Source organism: Tachysurus vachellii, chromosome 26 (genome assembly GCF_030014155.1).
Source record: "Tachysurus vachellii isolate PV-2020 chromosome 26, HZAU_Pvac_v1, whole genome shotgun sequence".
Taxonomy (NCBI): Eukaryota; Metazoa; Chordata; class Actinopteri; order Siluriformes; family Bagridae; genus Tachysurus; species Tachysurus vachellii.
In genome coordinates this window covers 3,855,044-3,875,874 of record NC_083485.1, presented here as the reverse complement: position 1 = coordinate 3,875,874, position 20,831 = coordinate 3,855,044, and the positions used below count along the sequence as shown (strand labels likewise).

Sequence of the window (20,831 nt, the reverse complement as noted above, 5' to 3'; positions counted from 1 at the left end):
TAAAAAAAATAAAAAGAAAAAGCCTGTAGCTGTTACATCATCTAGCTAAAGAAACTACTAGATGAAGTGATTTGCTTTACATTTATGTCGTCTGGCATTTTTATACGACTGTGCAGAGAAGGGTATAAGGGCCCTTGGTCAGGTGCTCAGCAGGGGCAGCTTGGTGCACCTGGGATTTGAACTCACAACCTTCCAATCAGTAGTCCAACACCTTAAACCCTGAGCTAGCATATCCCCCAGTTTCAGCTCTTTCAGTTAAGAGCTAACTGCTTTCCGATGTTTTTTCTCTGCCCCGTTGTGTCCTCCGTTGCTTGTGTTTGAGGGCGAAGAGGTTCACTGTGTTCTGCCTCTGCTCTCCGGTCACGCTCTGTTTGTACACGGCCTTCCTGACCCTGTGCTGTGTCCCTGATTGCTTGCCGCTTATGCTTTATGTGGCTATGCAGCTCAGGAGGTGCTTGTTGTTGGACCAGACATGTGGGTTGTGTGAGTGTTGTGGTGGTTTAGGACTTTATTAACATTCATTGTTTTTTGTTTTTTTGTTTTTTTGTAGCGTTGTATTTGTGCCTTTTTCTTTTTATGTCGCTGCCGAGAGCCGACGTTATGACCAGTCTCTGGGCGCAACATAAACAAAGAAAAGGAATAGATAAACTAAACCAACTCCTGAATCCAAACAATGAATGAATATAAAACATCATCACGCCGTCCCACCCGCAGGTTCCAGGATAAAATCTAGACTAGAATGCTGGCTGTACACAATATAAACATACTACACATCCGCAGTTTTTACACACAGTTTTTTCAATACATTTAACAAGTTTCCTAAACTCTTAACACACCAACAACACCTAAAACACACAATTGGCAAAACGGTTTATTTCATGCTCAAAATCACACATTGTAAACTAAACCCCAAAACTAACACTGCAAACATGTTTCAAAATCAAATAATTATTCAAAACACTAACACATGTTCTCTTCCAACAGGAACATTTAGTCAATCATAACACATTCATTCATTCATTCATTCATCTTCTACCACTTATCCGAACTACCTCGGGTCACGGGGAGCCTGTGCCTATCTCAGGCATCATTGGGCATCAAGGCAGGATACACCCTGGACGGAGTGCCAACCCATCACAGGGCACACACACACACACACACACTCTCATTCACTCACGCAATCACACACTAGGGACAATTTTTCCAGAGATGCCAATCACCCTACCATGCATGTCTTTGGACCGGGGGAGGAAACCGGAGTACCCGGAGGAAACCCCCGAGGCACGGGGAGAACATGCAAACTCCACACACACAAGGTGGAGGCGGGAATCGAACCCCGACCCTGGAGGTGTGAGGCGAACGTGCTAACCACTAAGCCACCGTGCCCCCAATCATAACACAATGACAAAAAAAAAAAAAAACACTATCATCAGCTGAAATGACAGAAACTGCATTATTTTATGTGTCAGGTCTGCCCTTATACAATAGACAGTATATTAGACATGTATTTTGTTTTGTTGGGTTTAGTAAATGCATGCATTTTGTTTCTTTTGCTGCAGAAATTCAATACAAAAAAACAACAAAAAACGAATGACCGTCTCAGAGTAGCTTTATAAAATGTACAGTTTATGTAAAAAAAAATACAGACACAGAATTGCTGCAGTAAAGACTTTATTTGCAAAAGGACATTACTGCAAGATATACAAGCAGAAAAAGCACCGGAGTTATAATACTGTAAAAAAAAAACAATCTTCTAATCTGCCTGGTCTTCTGCATTTGGCCAAATTCTGAGGGAGGTAGATGTTGAATCCTTAGAGGGACAAAATTCAGTTACATATTAGAGACCGGAGGCATACAGTCAACTCTAATACAGTAAATGGTAAAATTATTTACACTTTGCTGTAGGAGAAGCAATATCCTACCTGTTGGTTTCTCTGAAAATACGGACAATGGATGCCACTGTGTCCCGGCTGTACTCGTTCACCGTTTGGCTGTACTCGTTCACCAGCCTCTCTGTATGATAGCCTGTGGTGAATGGACATGGACATGTGGACATGGTCAATGATAGTAGCTCTGATTTGATCAGTTACCCTAGCTCTGGTCCTTCTTTGAGCGCCACCACATATTCTAATTCCTCTCCCTTGTCCTGGTACTCGTCTTCCTCTCCCTCGTGCAGACATTTTTTCTTTCTTTCTTTCTTTCTTTCTTTCTTTCTTTCTTTCTTTCTTTTGCTCTATATTGTTCCTTTTCCACACAAGATCAGCCCAAAGAGTCCTCTTTTAGAACATGTGATCATGCGACTGAAAAACCTCAACACCTGAGTGTGGTTCCTAGATGGGAATCAGCTGTGATTTATATATTTGCATAACTGCAATAAGCTGTTTCTCATTAGCAATGGAATAAAATACAGGGAATGTGTGTTTCAATTCAAAATATGAACAGCTGTTCACTTTGACTTTAGCCTATATAAGTTATGTTTAGAACATGATGTTATCTGTTCTGACATACAGTGTGAAAGCATTTGTAAATTTGACTGTAAAATGACATTGTTTTGGTCTTGGTTGAGCTTGTGTGTAAAAGAACTACAAGCATTTTAAATTGGTGTTAACTGTATGCATTTTGTATCAAAGCAACAAGAAATGTGTTAATTGTATAGCCTACAACTGTCAAAATAGCGTAAAACTGTCCCAGGACAAAAGGGTTAAAATTGGATTAATGAACACCTTTGTATTACGTCTAATTATTATCTGCAACGCAATTTTCCAGCACAAGACTTTACTAAACTCACCTTCAACTGAAGGCTAAATCTCTCCTTCAGCAGCGGATAATTACATCCTCAGGAAATATTTCACTCGCCATTTTATATGGCAGCAAATAATGATATGATTCCTTCTTCACGGGCCACATTGCACAGCACCACCGACTTCATACAGATTGTCTCTGAGTGAGCTGCCGTGACATATGTTTGTTTTACTGGTGAACCGCTGACTCTGTTAGATTATATTAGTTTTTGTTTGTTTAGAAGTTATAGATATTTGTATGTTGTGTTTGTTTAAGAATGCTTATAAGTTGTTTTTTTTTTTTTTTTAGGTTTAAGGATTTTTTAGGTAGCGTTCATTTGGTCGATTGTTTATTTTGTTATTTTGTTTGTTATCAGTTGGGTTATATGGGTGTTTTATGTTTGTTTGTTTAGAAGATTTAGGCATTTTTTTTGTTTGTGTTTCTTTGATTAATGATGCTTATCAGTTGGTCTGTATTTTTGTTTAAGTGTTTCTATTTATTTGTTTATTGTGTTTGTTTAGAGTTTGTTTAGGATTTTTAGGTATTTCCTTATTTATTTTGTTTCTTTCTTTAGGGATGTTTATCAGCTGGTTTACATGGGGTTTTTGTTTGTTTAGAAGGTTTTGGCATTTGTATATTTACTGTTTGTTTGTTTGTTTGATTAGAGGTGTGTTTCTGTGGGTGTTTAATTGTTTCGGAGGTTTAGGTGTTGTTAATTATTTTGTTTCTTTGGTTTTGCATGATACTTACAATAATGTATTATCTAAATTAATAAAAAAAAGTGATTTTTATTCTGCATTTTTTTAGCAATGCACATCAACATGCATGCACTTTTTTTTTTATTTTAAAGAAGATAAAATTTGCTTATTTGTATTTGCTTATATGTGTAAATGACCTGATCAATATGTAAGCGCCTGCGCTTCTCACTCACAGACGAAATCAATGTTTTTCCGCTCGATGCGGGTTATCGAAGGGGGAACGGCCGAGGTGTGCGGCTGAAACGTGGTCGTCTCAGCTATTATCCCTGCAAATGAAGATTAGCTTGACACGCAACAGTATTGCTAGAATTCACTGCTTGTTCTTGTTGGTCTGACAGTTTAATAATCCATACAGCTCACAGAATCAAAAGCATTCCAGATTGCATTTTTTAATATTTTATTTCCTCTTGGCGTCTGACTCGGTGTCTGTAATTAATTTGAACATTTTAATCGTAATGAAATGATATAATGTGCTGTCGGAAATGTCAAATTAATAACCACACAAAGCCTCTGCTGACTTGTGTGTTTGTGTGTCTCATAACACTATTGGTTTCTCAAAGCAGCAGGTGTTCAGCAGGTGTTGATTTATTTTCTATGACAGCAGCTCGTACAGTCGTTATGGCTGCAAGGCAAAACCACAGGTTTAAATATTAAAGCACTCGTTCTTAGTAATAACTCTTAATAATTAACTTAATGTAACTATTATAGTAACAGTATACAAAAGTAGAGGTTATCATTTATGATGGAGTCTCCAGTGCCAGCGCTCTGTAACAATCAGTAAACTGTCTGCCGAGGGAAAGTCTTCACGAGTTTGCGTTTTGCAGGTTTCTTGGTAATGAGACATTTTTGTATTATTAAAAGAAAATGGTTGTCAGTTTATCGCTTCTCTGAGATAAGATGATTTGTGTGCTTGTTTGTTTGTTTAGTATTTGTTTATTTTAATACATTTTTTTAAGAGTGCTTATCAGTTCGTTTATGAGTGTTTGTTTAGAAGTGTTTGTTTTGGGTATTTGTGTAGTTATTATGTTTGTGTAATGTGTTTATTATCAGTTGGTTTATGTGGGTGTTTGTTTAGGAGGCTTGGGTATTTGTTTATTTACTGTGATTTCTTTAGAGGTGTTTACTAGTTTGTGTATATATAGTGTTTGTTTGTTTGTTTAGGTGTGTTTACTAGTTTGTTTATATAGTGTTTGTTTGTTTAGGTGGTGTAGGTCTTTGTTTATATACTGTGTTTGTTTAGATGTGTTTACTAGCTCATTTATATAGTGTTTGTTTGTTTAGGTGGTGTAGGTCTTTGTTTATTTACTGTGTTTGTTTAGGTGTTTACTAGCTTGTTTATATAGTGTTTGTTTGTTTGTTTAGGTGGTGTAGGGCTTTGTTTATTTACTGTGTTTGTGTAGGTGTTTACTAGCTTGTTTATATAGTGTTTGTTTTTTTGTTTGTTTAGGTGGTGTAGGGCTTTGTTTATATACTGTGTTTGTTTAGATGTGTTTACTAGCTCATTTATATAGTGTTTGTTTGTTTAGGTGGTGTAGGTCTTTGTTTATTTACTGTGTTTGTTTAGGTGTTTACTAGCTTGTTTATATAGTGTTTGTTTGTTTGTTTAGGTGGTGTAGGGCTTGTTTATTTACTGTGTTTGTGTAGGTGTTTACTAGCTTGTTTATATAGTGTTTGTTTGTTTGTTTAGGTGGTGTAGGTCTTTGTTTATTTAATTTTTGCTTGTTTAAGTGTTTACTAGCTTGTTTATATAGTGTTTGTTTAAGTGGTCCTCATCAGTTCAGCTCATAGCTGATTAATTTTTTACTGCTAAATAAACCAGAAAAATGAATTAACAAATTAAAAATGAACAAAACATTAATGTACAGCATTTGAAGCACCTTCAGGGCTTCAGTGCTACTGATTGGAAGGTTGTGAGCCTCAAAAGCTCAAATCTACTGTAATATCGGCATGAACAACTTTATCGCATATTCAAATTTTCTATTATTTTAAGTTCTGTGTATTTTCTGTAATGATTCAAATTCTTTCATTTTGCTTTAGTGAAAATTTTACCGTGTATTTTCTGACACTTTACTCTTTTTTCCAGTTTCAGACATCTTTCCTGGTAGCAGCTCATGGATTTCCTCACGGATTATGGCATCAATGAGACCTACCGCGACAACACGAGCGAGGCGTTCAACGGCACGGACGTCGAAGCCAAGCACCAGTACAACTATTATGCTATGCTCTTGACGCTGCTCATTTTCGTCATCGTGTTCGGCAACGTACTGGTGTGTATGGCTGTCTCGCGCGAGAAGGCGCTGCAGACCACCACTAATTACCTGATTGTAAGCCTCGCCGTGGCAGATCTCTTGGTGGCAACGCTGGTTATGCCCTGGGTGGTGTATCTGGAGGTAAGAACCATTTTCTTCTTCGTATCTTACGGTACGTTTTTTGCTAATCCAGAATATACAACATAAAGAAGTGTGTTTGTGTTATCGTACAGGATTAACTCAATTTTCCTTCTCAGCTCAACTTTCCATGTTTTTGAGGAACTCATTTCAGTTTATCTTCGGCGTAACCCGGTGGTAAATCATCTCTCTCCAGCTCCTTTCACACTTGACACGTTTCCTCCACATGCAGTCCTAAGGGAAGGCTGCTTTTAGAAAAAAAAAATGCTGCTTACAGCTTTTTTTTTTCGGTCAGCATTCAAAACTTCTAAAAGTTCAGTTTAACACAGAGCTAAGACATTTCATGTCTTTTCACTTCTGACCAATCAGGTTACAACCTGTGGGGTTCAGCGAGAAAACTCAACTTGAAAGAAAAAGACGTTAAAAAAAAACAAAAAATCCCAGTTCCAGTTTAAAAACCTACTGAAGATACTTGTTAGTCGCTGAATATAACATATACAACATTCATTCATTCATTCATCTTCTACCGCTTATCCGAACTACCTCGGGTCACGGGGAGCCTGTGCCTATCTCAGGCGTCATCGGGCATCAAGGCAGGATACACCCTGGACGGAGTGCCAACCCATCACAGGGCACAACATATACAACATATATGTGCATTTTAATAACTAAATAAAGGCAATTTGTTGGTTTTAAGATAATAAACCCGCCCGTCTTTAACGGCCGGGAAAGCAAGAAAGGGTTAAACGAGGACAATCCATGCTTTTAGACTAATAAAGGCAGACACAGGCTCAAATACAGAGGAACACAAGGAAACACAAAGGAAAACGAAAAGACACGGAGGATTGTCAAGGTTTGGCGACAAGGCATAAAACCATCATTGTATAAACAGACAAAAGTGATCAATGGCTACCACAAAAGAGACGAATGCAGTCGAATGCAATGAAGAGGAGACGTTGTGCTTGTTGCTATGGGAACCTTAAGGTGAAAGGTGAATCTGTAACATATTCCAAGGTAAAGAAGGGCCACGCCGCGCCGACGCCAGACCAAACGTTATCGTTAACGTAAACGAAAGTCATTTTATCAGCTAGCAATCTTCTATTAGTTAGAAGGTACAGCGGTCGTTCTGATTGTTCTGTGTCTCTAAGCTTACGTCAAGGGAATCGCGTCCTTTTTTTACTTTAACATGCTACAGAACAATAAAGTGCTCCCCAAAGTCCTCAGTGGTTCTACATTATGAGTATATTATGTTTTTTTTCCAGTGATCTAAAGACTTTGGTCCTGTTTTTGTTGTGTCCCGTCTCTGTCATGCCTCACTAATACAGTGGTGGTTAATATGAAGCTCATACGGAAGTAGACACTAAGAACTCCTTTTTTTTTCCCCCTAATACAATTTTATAATTCATTGCAAGTGTATTTTAAAGATTCAGAGCTTGTAAATAGGACAGTTGGCTTTCAGTGATGTAAAAAAAACAACATCGTGAATGCAAACGAGGTTTGCAGGTTACACACGGCTTCGTAAAGAGAAATCTCAGAAGGTTTCTGAAGGAAAATTGAACGATTTGAGGCTAAGTGAGGAACCCAGTCTTGTTTTAGGTTGACCTTTGGATCCTCTCTTGAAAGTGAAATAGAATTCACGGATTTACTGCTTGCACAATGTCCTGATTTTGCTCTAAGGAATCCATTCAGAAATCTTTAAAGCTTGAGGTTGACGGGATATATACAGTATACAAATATTCATTGCCTCGTCATACACAGAGTTCGAGCTGACAGGCTGTTCCTGATGATCCAACATTCCTCTTGTCTTGCCAGCATTTTTTTTTTTTGGCAGTGTATACAAGATACAAAATACAAGACAGCCAAGGCAACAATTTGTAACGCAAGCATACTGTATTTGCATAACCAAACAGATCTGTTTTTTTTTTATTTATTTATTTATATATATATTTTTTATCTGGCACCAAGCAATTTTTGTTATTAATATTGTTATTTTCTTTGTCTGTGCCTGTGTTCAAACGGTGGATGTTTGTTAATGATGTACGCTAACTGATAAATGCATGACGGTTATTATCCCTCATTATATTCGTGGGAGCAGGGTATCATTATTCTTCGCATTTTATTACCTCTGACCTATAATTAGATAGGCTTTATTTGTTCACAGTTAAGATCACAAATAAACAACACTCATTTGTGTACAATCTGATAAACAGTGTGTAGATAACTAAAAATAAGGGTCTTGTAATAATAGTAATAATAAGAAGAAGAAAAGATGAGGTTTTTTGCTTTTGTTAATTCTTAGACGACGGAGATGAAGAACGTTGCTCACAAGGAGAGAAGAAAGAGTAAAGGGTTCTGTTCATGATAGAAAATTGGCCCTAAACCCGAAAGCTTTTTAATGTTTTAAAAATCTTAAGATGAACTGAGATGAATTTTTAGAAATTTCAGCGAAGCGGTTTTATTTAGGCAGAAATAAGCTTCAGCAAATTTAAAACCTGCCATTCGGCCTCACGTACGACGTACGCATACGATCACAGGAGCGATTTTTTTTTTTTCAACATTAGATCTAAATCCGCATGCTTGTTTTTGCTTTCCGCAAGCCAGTCGATAAAACCAAAGCCATGGCCTTTGAAATATCATTTTACTTCGAAATATTATGTTGCAGATGAAATATTTCTTTGTATTCGGGTTCTCCGTTACCTTCAGAATCGAACAGCATGTGGTTAGGTTAATACTAGTTGTATTGTGGCAGATGCTTTAACTGGTTATGTGAGATAAGGCACAGCTGGAGGTGCCAGAATCAATACGCCAAAAATCACCTCTACGGATAGAATAAGTACGCGGCTAAAGGTAATCCAGGAGATGGGCAGCATCTGGCTAGCATCTTTTTTTTAAGCCGCTCGCTTCTTTGAGTTCTTGGTCAGACAGATCTAGCAGTCCCTGAGCTAATAATATTGACAATGGCCTTGGCACCTAATGTTAAAACTGCACTATGCAGCAGCCAAGCAGATAATTAAAAACTGAAGTACACTACAGGTAAGCAGCGTGTACACCGTGTCCTTTTTATTGGTGACTCATTTATTAGCTCCACGGAGTCCACAGGGCAAATGAGAAGTTGTAGAGTGGTGCAGTTGTACCACAATTCAAACAACCAGCTGTGATACATTCCCATTGCTACAAGCCTTTAAATTCAATTTGTATTCCATTCAGTTTGAAGCAACTTTACGTGGAACGTGATGGAAAAACTCTGAGACGACACGAGGAAGAAACCTTGAAAGGAACCAGGCATAAAAATTGAAGCCATCCTCATCCTCATCTGAGTGACACCGAAGAGTATGATTATAAATCATTTCTTTCCTTTAACTGTACTCCATGTAGTCAATTTGCAGCTTCAGTCGACATTGACACAAAGCCTTTTCTGTTGAAGTTATCAAATGTTCAATGATGAAGACTTGATATCATGTGACTAGCCGATAAGTTATTACCATCTAAATGGTGCACAATCCTTCTTGATTACATGGTAGTTGTCCTTCCAGTAGCTAGCACTGAGCTTGTGACTAAGCTCGTGGTATTATCCGTGTCGAGGGGTAGAAGGTCATTTCAGCGAGCAGTCTATTTATATTCAAGTCCCGGATTAATTAGTTACTATAGAAATACTAGAATGAGCAAAATAATTTAAACAACTGTCAGAGCTGCTGTTTTAGACAACAAAGCAACTCCTTCTGACTAATCAAGAATCAAGAATGTGGTATAAATGTACAATAATTCAGCCAGATCATCCATCATCCATTGAGTAGTCACAAAGATGTGCCATGTTGGTGCTGACCATGTGCCATGTCTACTGATCGGCTAAAGATGTTCTTATTCTTTTAAAAAATAGTTGACAAAGTGCTCTGACTGATATATGAGACTGGTAGACCTCATTGAGGCTAAGCAGTAAGGACAAAAGCGGCTTTGATTCATTGGTTATTTACATACTTTGAAAGTTTCAAGGATCCATCAAACGAGCGGCTCGAAGCCAAAGCCGTTTCTGTAAATGAAAAACAGTCGCAAGCACTTAGCACAATGGAAAAGGCATCAGAAAGCCTGAAGCACTTTGCAAAATATATCCATCCATCCATCCATCCATCCATCCATCCACTTTCTTCACCGCTTATCATACACAGAGTCATTGGGAACCCATGTCTTTGGAATGGGGTCAAGAAAATCTGTTTGTGGACATGGAAGCGTTTCTACATGGATCTGGAGCAGGATTACCCCTGGGGGAGTAAAAGCATATCATGGCTTCAAACACACACTCACACGACACATAGAGGGAATCGAGAGTAGTCCGTTCACCTAACTGGATGATTTTGTGAGGTGGCCAGAACCCGACAACCTAAAGGAAACCCACATACATACACAACATGATGGAAGCTGCAAGAGTCCTCAAAGCTCAGGAACAAACCCCAAACTTTGCAAGTGTGAGGCAAAAAACACTAGTTTCTGTACCAGCATATACACATCAAATATGTAGTGAAATAGACCAGAAGGATATTTGGTTGACACGATCATCTAATACCATCATTAGTTACCATTGGTCCTTGACAATATAGATGCAGTTTTTAAATAATAAAGTACTCTCTAACAGATAATTAAAAAGTTCCATGACATCCCTGTTTGATTAATACTAAGTAGTTTAGACAATATCAGTGCATCCCTAATGGGATAATATGCAGCAAGCGTAGAGCTGATTATTTATGATACCCTAATGGGTGCACAGAAAGACAGCAGGTATGAGTGGTAACAAGGAGGTCAATAAGCCAGCGAAGCTGAGCACGGAGCACAGATGTAGACATGACAGCCTACATCCCCCACCCCACTCCATACCTCCAACAAACCCTCCAGCAGGCTTCTCAGAATAAACACCCCGCCTCTTAGCTTACATGCTGCTTTCCATCCATCTGTTCGATTGCCGGTGTTAAGCTTTGAGACAAGTGCTCAAAGCTTGGCCACAAGGATGTGTGTATAGTGTGAGTAATACCTTGGTGCAAAAGCTGTGAGCATGCATGTAATAAAAAGTGGTCCCTTACCCCCCAAAGGTACATAAGCCTTTTGCGTTTGACAAGACACAGTATTGAATCGGTCTCCTGATCCGGCAGAATATCCTTGTCTGCCTCTTACAGGACGGGAGACAGGGTTATTGAAATAGGCTTCTGATTGCCCTGAATTTACTTCCTCTATGAAAGAGACAAATTCAATCTCAATCGGTTTGCCTGAGGTTGAATACATTTGCTGTTTAACATGAACATCAGTTCTTTTTTAGTGCAGATTGCTTGTTAAAAAAAAAAATGGAGTCAGAAGTCAGAACACATTCAAAACTTCAGACCGCCGAGACGTCCGGGTATGGAATTTCGTCTCAGTGTGAATACACAGGGCGTACCAATGAGCCTTTACAGTACAGGATGTGGGCAATCGAGTGTCTGTAGAAAAGCAGAAGCGCTGAGTGATAATGAGCAGCTGTCAGTCTGTCAGTGGGGAGAAGTATAGTATAAGTATAAGACGTGTGATGTGCGAATGGTAGGTCTTTCAGGATGGCTGACATGTTATAGCAGAAAGAAATGGATGGTAATAGAAACATTGCATAACTCCAACAATCTGGCTGCACATTTGAGAGACCGCTTTCCTAAAGGAATACGGTTTAGAGAAGAACAAATGATATATATTATATTTGATATATATTATGAGACGGTCCACTGCACAAGCGGAAAATTCAACTGCTCTGGTTGCCTGGAAACCGAATTGATTAGGGGAAAAAAAAAAAGCTAAAAAATAAAAAGCTAGCTAATGCGACGGATTCTGAAGCCGTCTAGCCGAAATAAAAGGCAAACGAGCGTTTTTTTGTTATTCCCTACGAAACAGTTTGTCACGCTTGCGACTTCGATTCTGCCGGTGTTTTATCATGCCTTAGTGTTCCTGTTCCAGTCATACAGTACGTGTAGTGCAGTATAGTTAAAGTATAATATCGATATTGCAATAAATGATGTCACAGTTACGGCCGAGAGCGCACAGGCAATTTTTTAAAAAAGTTTTTTTAAACAACGATTACAGATTCTGATTGGAAGAAGCAGATTTCTATCTTTTTTTTTTTTTTAAAGATTTTGCCTTTAAAATTGTAATTATGTCGCTTTGTAGAAGCCAACATTCTGTTTTCCTATTTAAGCTAGACAAAAATTTATAAAATTTAATGCGGCCTAGGGCTTTCGAGCCACATGCACCAAATTCGGATATGTTGTAGACGCTGGTCTGAAGTTTGTTGCTATTACTTTTCTAAGTGATCCGAGTACCGGTACTTCCGGTACCGGGTCTCAAAATGGCCTTTTTTCTCATAGACTCCCATTATAAACTTTGGAGGTTTATAACTCGGCAAGCTTTCGAACTACCTACACCAAACTCGGCCAGCTCCTCAGCAACTCTGAACAAAGGTTTAAATTGGTGTACCGACTGGCCTTTCGGTTGTGCCGTAGCCCTGCCCCTAAAATATGCAATATCAAAAAACTTTTTACAACATGGACATGTGACATATCAAAACACTCAGAACAATGAGGGGAACTTCCTCACATGTAATTTGATGACGTCACGTGACGTCACGTTATATCACGTGAAAATAAAAAAATTTGCACAACATGGGGATGTGACATATCAAAACACTCAGCTCAATGAGGGGAACTTCCTCAAAAGTAACACTGACCCTTATGTCCACTCGCCTCCAAAAAGCACCGGCCTTTGCGAATACTTGCCTCGTCAAAGCCAACATCAAAGTTTGTCGTGACGAACTTTACAAATCTAGTTTAAATATGTTTTCCTTAATCGTTTGGTTTTTTAAACCAATAAAATAAACCTTAAACTTAAATAGCATAAACTCACAAGCAGATATAGATTTTTATGTAAATTTATTAACAGACAGACAGACAGACAGACAGATATCGCTTATATGGCAATAAATGTTCGGAGGGAGTGACCTGACTTTTTTTTTTCTGTTGCAGTACCAATGTCTCCTTTACTTTTCCTGACATATTGCTTTGCCATCAGGCAGAAACTTTGATGATTCACTAAACAAATTGCACGTAACATGCTGTGGAAATTGAATACAAATAATTCCATTCCTCGTACTGATTTATACAGATTTATGCGTTCAAACCTGCAGATGGCATCTGAAAAATCTTCTTGAAAGAGCGATACGCATCAGGCCCTGGATTAGGCTTGCAAATAAGCATTTAAGTCCATCTGGGAGGTGTTTTTTTTTTTGTTTGTTTTTTTTTCTTCACCTCCTTATGGGTTTTGCTTGGAACAAGACCAGAAATAAATGAGATCAAACATGTTTCTAACTAAATACCGCATCAAACCGAGAGAGATTTAATCCTGTCTTTTTGTTTCGTCTGGACAGATAAAATGAAATGATGGTCAGATAATTATATGTAACTGCTTTTCCTTTAACTTGTTTATTAGATAATTAATCCTAGCCTGTGTGTTTATGTTGCAGGTGGTGGGCGAGTGGCGCTTCAGTAAAATTCACTGTGACATTTTTGTCACTCTAGACGTCATGATGTGCACGGCCAGCATTCTTAATCTGTGTGCAATTAGTATCGACAGGTAGGTCTCCCATGAAATTGCCATCAATCCTGAGCAATGGTCTGACTAAACGATGCACAGGGTCTCACTAAATGATGCGCATCAACAGGTTTTTGTTTGCTAGCGAGAAACACAGTGTGTGTGTGTGTGTGTTATTTGTAAGAGACAGCGAGATATAGAGATGGTTTGCTTTTATCGAGTGTATAAAAGTTACACTTTGGTCTCCCGAAGGTTGTTTCAATCAAAATCAATTAAAACAGCAGGTAGTCTGCAGGGGACTGCAGTATTTGCTTTATAGATTTGCTGAGGTCATCGCTGTGGATTGTCGATGTAGAAAAGCGAAGATTATAATTATGTATGATTAAAAAGAAAAAAAAAAAAACGTTCCAAACGAAAGGCAGTTATTTTAGTAACTGGTGTCATATCATGTGTCCATGTTTTAATTTGTGTCCCCTGTCTGACACAATCTTTATCTTCATCCCTCTCTCTCTCTCTCTCTCTCTCTCTCTGTCTCTCCTTCCCACTCGGCTGGACCGCTCTTGCAGGTACACAGCTGTTGCCATGCCGCTGTTGTACAACACACGGTACAGCTCCAAGCGCCGTGTCACAGTTATGATCTCCGTGGTGTGGGTTCTGTCTTTTGCCATCTCTTGCCCCCTGCTGTTTGGGCTAAACAACACAGGTATTTTCTTAGTTCTTCTTCTTCTTCTTTTTTTGTTGTCAAAACAGCTGTGATCACGTCTCAAATTCCCCTCAGCAGCTGTGCAGCAAACTTCAGACTGGTGGTTGGATTTGTACACAAATATAAAGAGGTTCTGTGGTGCTGTAGTTTTGATCGATATAATCGTTCTGAAATTAGGTCAACGTAAGTATTACCAACGATTAGGGTAGAGATGTAACGCAACGGCACGTCGTATTTTTTATGTCAAAAAATACCAGGGGCAGGATCCTGTGCTTTCACTGCTGCAGCCTGGGTTCTGAGGGGTTAACTGAGATAAAATAGGAGGGTTGCATCAGGAAGGGTCTCCGGCATAAAACCTCAAAATCAAATATGCGGTTTGGATGATCCGCTGTGGCGACCTCGAACATGGAGCAGCCGAAAGAAGAAGAACAACAGCATAACAAATGCCAAAATAATGGCATGAAACTATCTTTAAATAAAGAGATAGAACAATAACAAATATGTCAAAATAATGACAGGGACACTATTTTAATAAGATGACATATAAAGTAAAATAATGTTTGTGACATTTTCAAAAAAACGGTTTGAAGGCTGACACAAAACAATGACAGATGAATTAAAATACGTTGCCAGAATAATAAAATAAATCCACTGCCTTGAAATAACAAGATACGAAGCCAAAAGTAATAAAGTTCAGACACAATCTTGTTATAAGAAGATAAAACATCATGATGACATAGCACAATTTTGAAATAACAAAACATAAGAACACAATAATGACAATCTTGAAATAACGAGTCACAGAAGCGACATAATGACACAATCTTAATGATCACGTACTGTAACAAAAACCTGCTGATGACAGAACGACACAATGAATCAAGTCACAAAAACATGATGATGACAGAACGACACAATCTTAATGATCGCGTCACAAAAACATGATGATGACATAATGACACAATCTTAATGCTCAAGTCACAAAAACCTGCTGATGACATAATGACACTATCTTAATGCTCAAGTCACAAAAACATGATGATGACATAATGACACTATCTTAATGCTCAAGTCACAAATACATGATGATGACATAATGACACAATCTTAATGCTCAAGTCACAAAAACCTGCTGATGACAGAACGACACAATCTTAATGATCGCGTCACAAAAACATGATGATGACATAATGACACAATCTTAATGCTCAAGTCACAAAAACATGATGATGACATAATGACACAATCTTAATGCTCAAGTCACAAAAACCTGCTGATGACATAATGACACTATCTTAATGCTCAAGTCACAAAAACATGATGATGACATAATGACACTATCTTAATGCTCAAGTCACAAAAACATGATGATGACATAATGACACTATCTTAATGCTCAAGTCACAAATACATGATGATGACATAATGACACAATCTTAATGCTCAAGTCACAAAAACCTGCTGATGACAGAACGACACAATCTTAATGATCGCGTCACAAAAACATGATGATGACATAATGACACAATCTTAATGCTCAAGTCACAAAAACATGATGATGACATAATGACACAATCTTAATGCTCAAGTCACAAAAACATGATGATGACATAATGACACAATCTTAATGAATCAAGTCACAAAAACATGATGATGACATAATGACACAATCTTAATGAATCAAGTCACAAAAACATGATGATGACATAATGACACAATCTTAATGAATCAAGTCACAAAAACCTGCTAATGACATAATGACACCATCTTAATGCTCAAGTCACAAAAACCTGCTGATGACATAATGACACTATCTTAATGCTCAAGTCACAAAAACATGATGATGACATAATGACACAATCTTAATGCTCAAGTCACAAATACATGATGATGACATAATGACACAATCTTAATGCACGTCACAAATACATGATGATGACATAATGACACAATCTTAATGCTCAAGTCACAAATACATGATGATGACATAATGACACAATCTTAATGCACGTCACAAATACATGATGATGACATAATGACACAATCTTAATGCACGTCACAAATACATGATGATGACATAATGACACAATCTTAATGCTCAAGTCACAAATACATGATGATGACATAATGACACAATCTTAATGAATCAAGTCACAAAAACATGATGACAATCTTAATATTACAAGACACAAGAACATACTAATGACTAAATTAATCTCAAAGTGACAAGTCAAATGAAATAATGACTCTTTATAGAAATAACGAGATATTAATTTGAATTAATGATATAGTGACACCGTCTTGAAATAATGAGTTACTAATTCGTTGTACAGTTTGGGGTTCAGGGCTTTAATGTAACAGTAAATTAACGTCCTTATCTATTTCCTCAGCAACACGTGACGACGCCGTGTGCGAGATTGCCAACCCGGCCTTTGTGGTGTACTCCTCCATCATGTCCTTCTACGTACCCTTCATCATCACACTTCTCGTCTACGTGCAGATCTACGTGGTGCTGCGCAAACGACGGAAAAGAGTGAACACCAAGCGCAGTTGCCAGAGGGCGGACGCCGAGCCTCAGCTTCCTCTCAAGGTGAAGCACGCCTCCAGAGTACCCCGCTCACATCAGACGCTTGTTTGAGCAGCTGCTCAAATTAATTATTTTAGCAGCTGTGGCTAATGCCTCGGACTATTTTCCCAGAGGGATTCTAAAAGTCGTTGTTTTACGATCGTGCAATCTTTCATTAAAGGGATGATTACGGTCATTTATCACAAGTTTTCAGTGTGCTCTTACAGAACGTAGAGAAGTAAAGTGTGAAGTGAGCGTGTGAAATGAGTTCTTGAGCTTTCGTATAGCCTAAAAGCTTTTGGGAAACTAGATTCATGAGCACTGATTCAGTTCAGTGAGTTCTGAGGAAAGTCTGTTGACTGCAAAGCTCTTTGACCTGTTCTGTGATGTATTCTGGTGCACGGTCGAGGCACGGTATCTACCCAGTCGTACTTAAAGCTCTTCAGTGACGTAACGTGCCGATTCGTTTGTGTCCGGACGCTCGCGTTTTAACCGTTCTTACGCGTCTATCATTATTTTATGAGCTGTTTGGCCTAAAGCAAAATGAATATGCATTACCCAGTAGACAGCATTAAAAAAAGAACAGCTTAATGGCTGGGAAAACTAAGCCACATAAACAATTACAGGCAATTTCCAACAGCGTAATTGTCTTTAAGTTTGGATCGGGGATTTACGGTGGTGCACGTTACTGTTTTATACAATGTGGAGAATGCAGAGATAAAAGAAACAGCGACGTGGTAATTAACACGACTCTCTCGAGTGATACGTACAACCGAGCTTATTCAACGGTTCGCTTCCCAAAGGCTGGTAACAAGAAGCAATACAACTGAGATGCAGACCAGTCCACCCACTAATAAAAGGTTAGGAGTACTCTTTGTCCTCCGTTTCACTTTCTCCTTGTTTTTTTGCACAAGAGGAATTATCAGGCTCACCTACTGTGCCATGATTTACTTGTATTCATTTTTTTTTCCTTCAGAATTACCTTTCCGAATCCATGAAATTTGTTTATCACAAACAAAAAAACAAATCGGCTTTTATATCAGTATTTCCTGTCCTGAGCTACACCTATAATCCAGTTTGTTTGGGTTTTTTCCCCCCTCTTTTCTACAGCGATTGTTGTTGCCTAACTCTATGAGGAACAAAATTATGGGACACTTCAGATAAAATAAAAAAGAAAAACAGCAGATCGAGAAAACTATTTCTGTGGCACCATGTAATATAAAAACACAAGTTAAATCATTCTTTATTGTTTTTACACTTTAGGAAAAGTGCACACACCCAGAGGATGTGAAACTCCACACGGTCATCGTAAAGACCAACGGGAGCATGCCCGCTAAAAACAAGAAAACAGTATGTGAGATGCTCTTTTTTCTTTTTTTTAAATCACAAATCTGACCGTATAATTGCATCCGATTTTCTATAAAATTAATCTGAATGTGTAGGCCTGGAGCTGTGGATATATATTGCGATACTTTTGTTACCAGATATAACCGAAAACTAGTAATAACATCATCTAAGCCACATACGTTAGCAAGCTCTGTGGCATCCTTTTACAGCTGGTGATAAAGGAGGTGATGCAGCAGGACAGCAATGTGGAAGTGGGTCTCATGGCCATCCCCAGTCCACCTGAAAGGTTGAAGCTGGCACCTGCTGCGACAGGCTCTATGATGACTAGTCAGATTCATGCTTCACCCTTGGAAGATGAGTGGCAGCCCAGTTCCGACGAGAAGAACGGCCATGCCAAGGACGCCCAGATGCCAGCGGGTGCCAAAGCTTTTGAAACGCAGACCTTGTCCAATGGCAAGACGCGCACCAACGTCGCCAAGCCCATGAGCAAGAGAAAGATGTCACAGCACAAGGAGAAGAAAGCCACGCAGATGCTCGCCATTGTTCTGGGTGAGTACCGAGTTCATAAAGCTGAATCCAGCTTCAATCAAACAGTCTCAGACATGGTTAGTGTGAGTATGAGAGGTCTGAATTGAACTGTCAGATATTACAAAAGAATCAGGGTTTGTCCAAACTCGAGGTTGTCTTTAGTCTATAGCCTCAAATTCCGGTTCCTGGCTGAAAGAAGTGGAACCTGATGTGGTCTTATGATGTTTTGGCTTATTCACCTCATGGTTCAACATCTGAGATGCTTTTCTGCTCAGCACAGCCGTAAACGGTGGTTATTTGAGTTACCCTAGCCTTCCTGTCAACTCAACCCCATCTGCCTATTCTTTTCTGACCCTCTCTGATCAACAACGTCTTTATACACATAGACCTGCCAGTCACGCTTGTCTTTTTTTTTTTTTTTTGACATTCTGTATACAGTAAAATCTAGAGAGATTGCTTATTATAATAAATCCCAGGTTCTGAAATACTCAAACCAGCCAATTCAGGTGGCGAGATCACCGAGATCACGTATTTTCTCTCGGCCCGTATCTGCATGATTTTAAGCACCGTACGGCTGTCGAACGCTTGACTGACTGGATAAGTGCATGAACGTGAAAGGGTACCGGTGTTCCTCGTGACATAGCCGGTGAGAGTGTATATTGCTTAGGTGTGTTTAGTGTCTCAAGAGAACCTGAACCTCGAAATGTTTTCTGTCAGTGGAAACGCCTGTACTGTACTACCGTGCTTTTATTTGTATTTCACACCAGCGTTCTTCTCTTCCAGGTGTTTTCATTATATGCTGGCTGCCCTTCTTCATCACTCACATCCTGAAGACACACTGTGCCAGTTGCTATGTGCCTCTGGAAATGTACAATGCCTTCACGTGGCTGGGATACGTGAACAGTGCCGTGAACCCCATCATATACACCACTTTCAACGTGGAGTTTCGCAAGGCGTTCATGAAGATCCTGCACTGCTGAGTGCACCTTTCTGCGTGAGGGTGAGGTCAGTGCCATGGCTCATTTTCTCTGGCTGAGAAGGTAGAAGCCTTTTTTTTTTTTTTTTTGAAAGGACAGAATCGACATCATTGACACAGAGGCTTTTCAGCTGGACTCAAATGAATGTAAATCCAGAGGTTTATTTGGAGGTTTGGAGCTTTGTAGTTTTTAAAAGCCTCTGGCTAAAAGAGCAGGGGGGATGAGAGAGCGAGAGAGAGAGAGAGAGAGAGAGAGTGTGTGTGTGTGTGTGTGTGTGTGTGTGTGTGTGGAACGGAAGAATCACATTAGGGGTTCGAGCACTCATTGCTGGATTTTTTTTTCTTGATCTTCTTCAATCTTCCTTCCACTTCTTCTTCTTCTTCTTCTTCTTGTTCGTATGACGAAGCATAAAATCGGAAGGCTTTCCCCACCTTGCTTGAACGGCCTTCGCGACTATTCTTACTGACATTCGTTCATCGCACACGTTGTGAAATAACAGAATAACGAAAACGGAGGAGAAAAACAGCCGCCCGTACCGTCAGATGGACCATGTTTTAGCTTCCGTATGAACAATTTACGCATCCAAAGTGTCTCCGGGGCTTCACTGTTTACGTATTTCGAGATAGACATAGAGCCCAAAAAAAGTTAATGATTTATAAAACAATATCCTAAGAATGTAGTCCATTGTTTTGGGAAAAAAAAACGAAGATCCAGATCCAGTTGGATGCGATGATTGGTTCTCTGAGGAGGAAACTAATGTAAGGTTACACGCTTAATCGTCATCATCGTTATTTTTAGCTTTAACTGGACTTTATGACTGTAGTCTTGTCAGCTACAGTAGAATCTGTATGTGTATATATATATATATATATATATATATATATATATATATATATATATATATATATATATATATATACACGATGCATTAAGCGCAGACTTTTGAGCAGTTCAAATACGGAATCTTTGTTCATCCTTGTTTTTTAACTGTAGTAAGAATACCGAATAGCTCGGTTCTATCTTTACAATAATTTATACGTATAATATAGGTTGTGAGCTTCATTATCATTATGATCTCTAGCCCTGGTATGAATACGGTCTGAATTGCACCTGTCGTGCATTTGGATTTGTTCCACATGAGAACTGATCTCTTTTTGGAAACCAAGAAGGAAAAAACCTTTATTCCAGGCAGATAAT

The 20,831-nt window shown here is 38.8% G+C and overlaps 1 protein-coding gene across 1 annotated transcript in view; it reads left to right on the top strand.

Annotated features, from left to right (window-relative positions):
- Nucleotides 1-19,637, top strand: part of drd2b (dopamine receptor D2b) — a 42,617-nt gene extending 22,980 nt beyond the window's left edge. The window contains exons 2-8 of the mRNA XM_060862768.1: nucleotides 5,623-5,929; nucleotides 13,446-13,555; nucleotides 14,080-14,216; nucleotides 16,607-16,806; nucleotides 18,046-18,132; nucleotides 18,339-18,678; nucleotides 19,441-19,637. Coding sequence (XP_060718751.1) covers nucleotides 5,651-5,929; nucleotides 13,446-13,555; nucleotides 14,080-14,216; nucleotides 16,607-16,806; nucleotides 18,046-18,132; nucleotides 18,339-18,678; nucleotides 19,441-19,637 — 1,350 coding nt within the window. The 5' untranslated portion in view covers nucleotides 5,623-5,650. The remainder of the gene's footprint in view (nucleotides 1-5,622; nucleotides 5,930-13,445; nucleotides 13,556-14,079; nucleotides 14,217-16,606; nucleotides 16,807-18,045; nucleotides 18,133-18,338; nucleotides 18,679-19,440) is intronic.
- The last annotated feature ends 1,194 nt before the right edge of the window (nucleotides 19,638-20,831 follow it).